The sequence below is a fragment of the Emiliania huxleyi genome, assembly GCF_000372725.1.
Source record: "Emiliania huxleyi CCMP1516 unplaced genomic scaffold EMIHUscaffold_110, whole genome shotgun sequence".
NCBI classification, from domain to species: domain Eukaryota; phylum Haptophyta; order Isochrysidales; family Noelaerhabdaceae; genus Emiliania; species Emiliania huxleyi.
In genome coordinates this window covers 114127-115408 of record NW_005201791.1, presented here as the reverse complement: position 1 = coordinate 115408, position 1282 = coordinate 114127, and the positions used below count along the sequence as shown (strand labels likewise).

General features: G+C 70.7%; 1 protein-coding gene across 1 annotated transcript in view; it reads left to right on the top strand.

Moving 5' to 3' along the window:
- EMIHUDRAFT_466669 (methylcrotonoyl-CoA carboxylase) overlaps positions 1-1282 on the top strand; it is a gene marked incomplete at its 5' end in the record, with an annotated part of 7175 nt that overhangs the window by 3572 nt on the left and 2321 nt on the right. Inside the window, one exon of the mRNA XM_005791704.1 lies at positions 60-165. Within this exon, the coding sequence (XP_005791761.1) occupies positions 60-165 (106 nt within the window). The remainder of the gene's footprint in view (positions 1-59; positions 166-1282) is intronic.

Below are 1282 nucleotides of genomic sequence, written 5' to 3'. Positions count from 1 at the left end.
TCGCCGACGCGAGCGCGCCAAACCACTTTTACTTTATGGAGATGAACACGCGGCTGCAGGTCGAGCACCCCGTGACGGAGATGATCACCGGCGTCGACGCGGTCGAGCTGGCAGCTCCGAGCTCCGTGCCATCTCCCCTGAGCCCCCGCCCCCGGCCGCGGCTTGGTCTCCCGCGTAGGCCTCGACTTGGTCGAGTGGCAGCTGCGCGTCGCCGCCGGCGAGCCTCTCCCCCTCTCGCAGCCCGAGCTCTCCCTGTCGGGCCACTCGATCGAGGCGCGCATCTACGCCGAGCGCCCCGCCTCCAACTTCTTCCCCGCCTCGGGCACGCTGCGCCACCTGGCGACGCCGCCCGAGGAGGGCGTCACCGTCGCGCCCGCCGAGGTGCGGCGAGAGGACCCGAGAGGACCCGAGAGGACCCGAGAGGACCCGAGAGGGCCCGAGAGTACCCGAGAGGACCCGAGAGGGCCCGAGAGGGCCCGAGAGGACCCGAGAGGACCCGAGAGGGCCCGAGAGCACCCGAGAGGGCCCGAGAGAGGTGCGGCGCATGCGCAGACGGCGTCGCGGCGCGCGCCGAGGGGGTGGAGTCGTGCGTGGTGGCTGGTAGGTGCGCGCCTCCACAGACGGCCTCGCGACGCGGGTCGACATGGGCTTTGTCCGCGGCGACGACGCGTTGTGCGTCGGGCGGACGACCTGACGACGCCACGGGATCAGCGCAGGAGTGTGCCGAGAGTATAGGAGACGACGTGTCGGTCTTTTACGACCCGATGGTCGCCAAGCTGATTGTGCGCGGCCCGGACCGCGCCGCCGCGTGCCGCCGCCTCCACGCGGCCCTCGGCCAGTGGCAGACCGTCGGGCTGCCGACCAACGTCTCTTTTTGCCGGCGCGCGCTCGGGACGTTCAGAAAGGGGGGGGGGGGGAGGGCTAGCGGCGGCGGGCGGTCGGGGGGGGGGGGGGGGCTAACCGCGGGGGGGGGGGGGCTAAGCGGGGGCGGAGGGTTCCCCCCCAAATTTTTTTTAGGGGCGGGCCCCAAATTCCCCAAAATTCCCCAAAACCCCCCAAAACCCCCCAAAATTCCCCCAAATTCCCCAAAACTGGGCGGGAGTTTTTCCCAGGGGGGGGGTCAAAACCCCCCATTTCCCCCCCGGGGAGGGGGACCCCCCCTTTTTTCCGAAAAACCAAAAGGCCCTTTTTCCGCCCAAGGGGGCGGCGCCGCCGCACTTTATGGCCCCCCCCCCCCCCCGCTGGGGGGGGAAAAAAAAACCCCCCCCCGGGAAACCCCGGA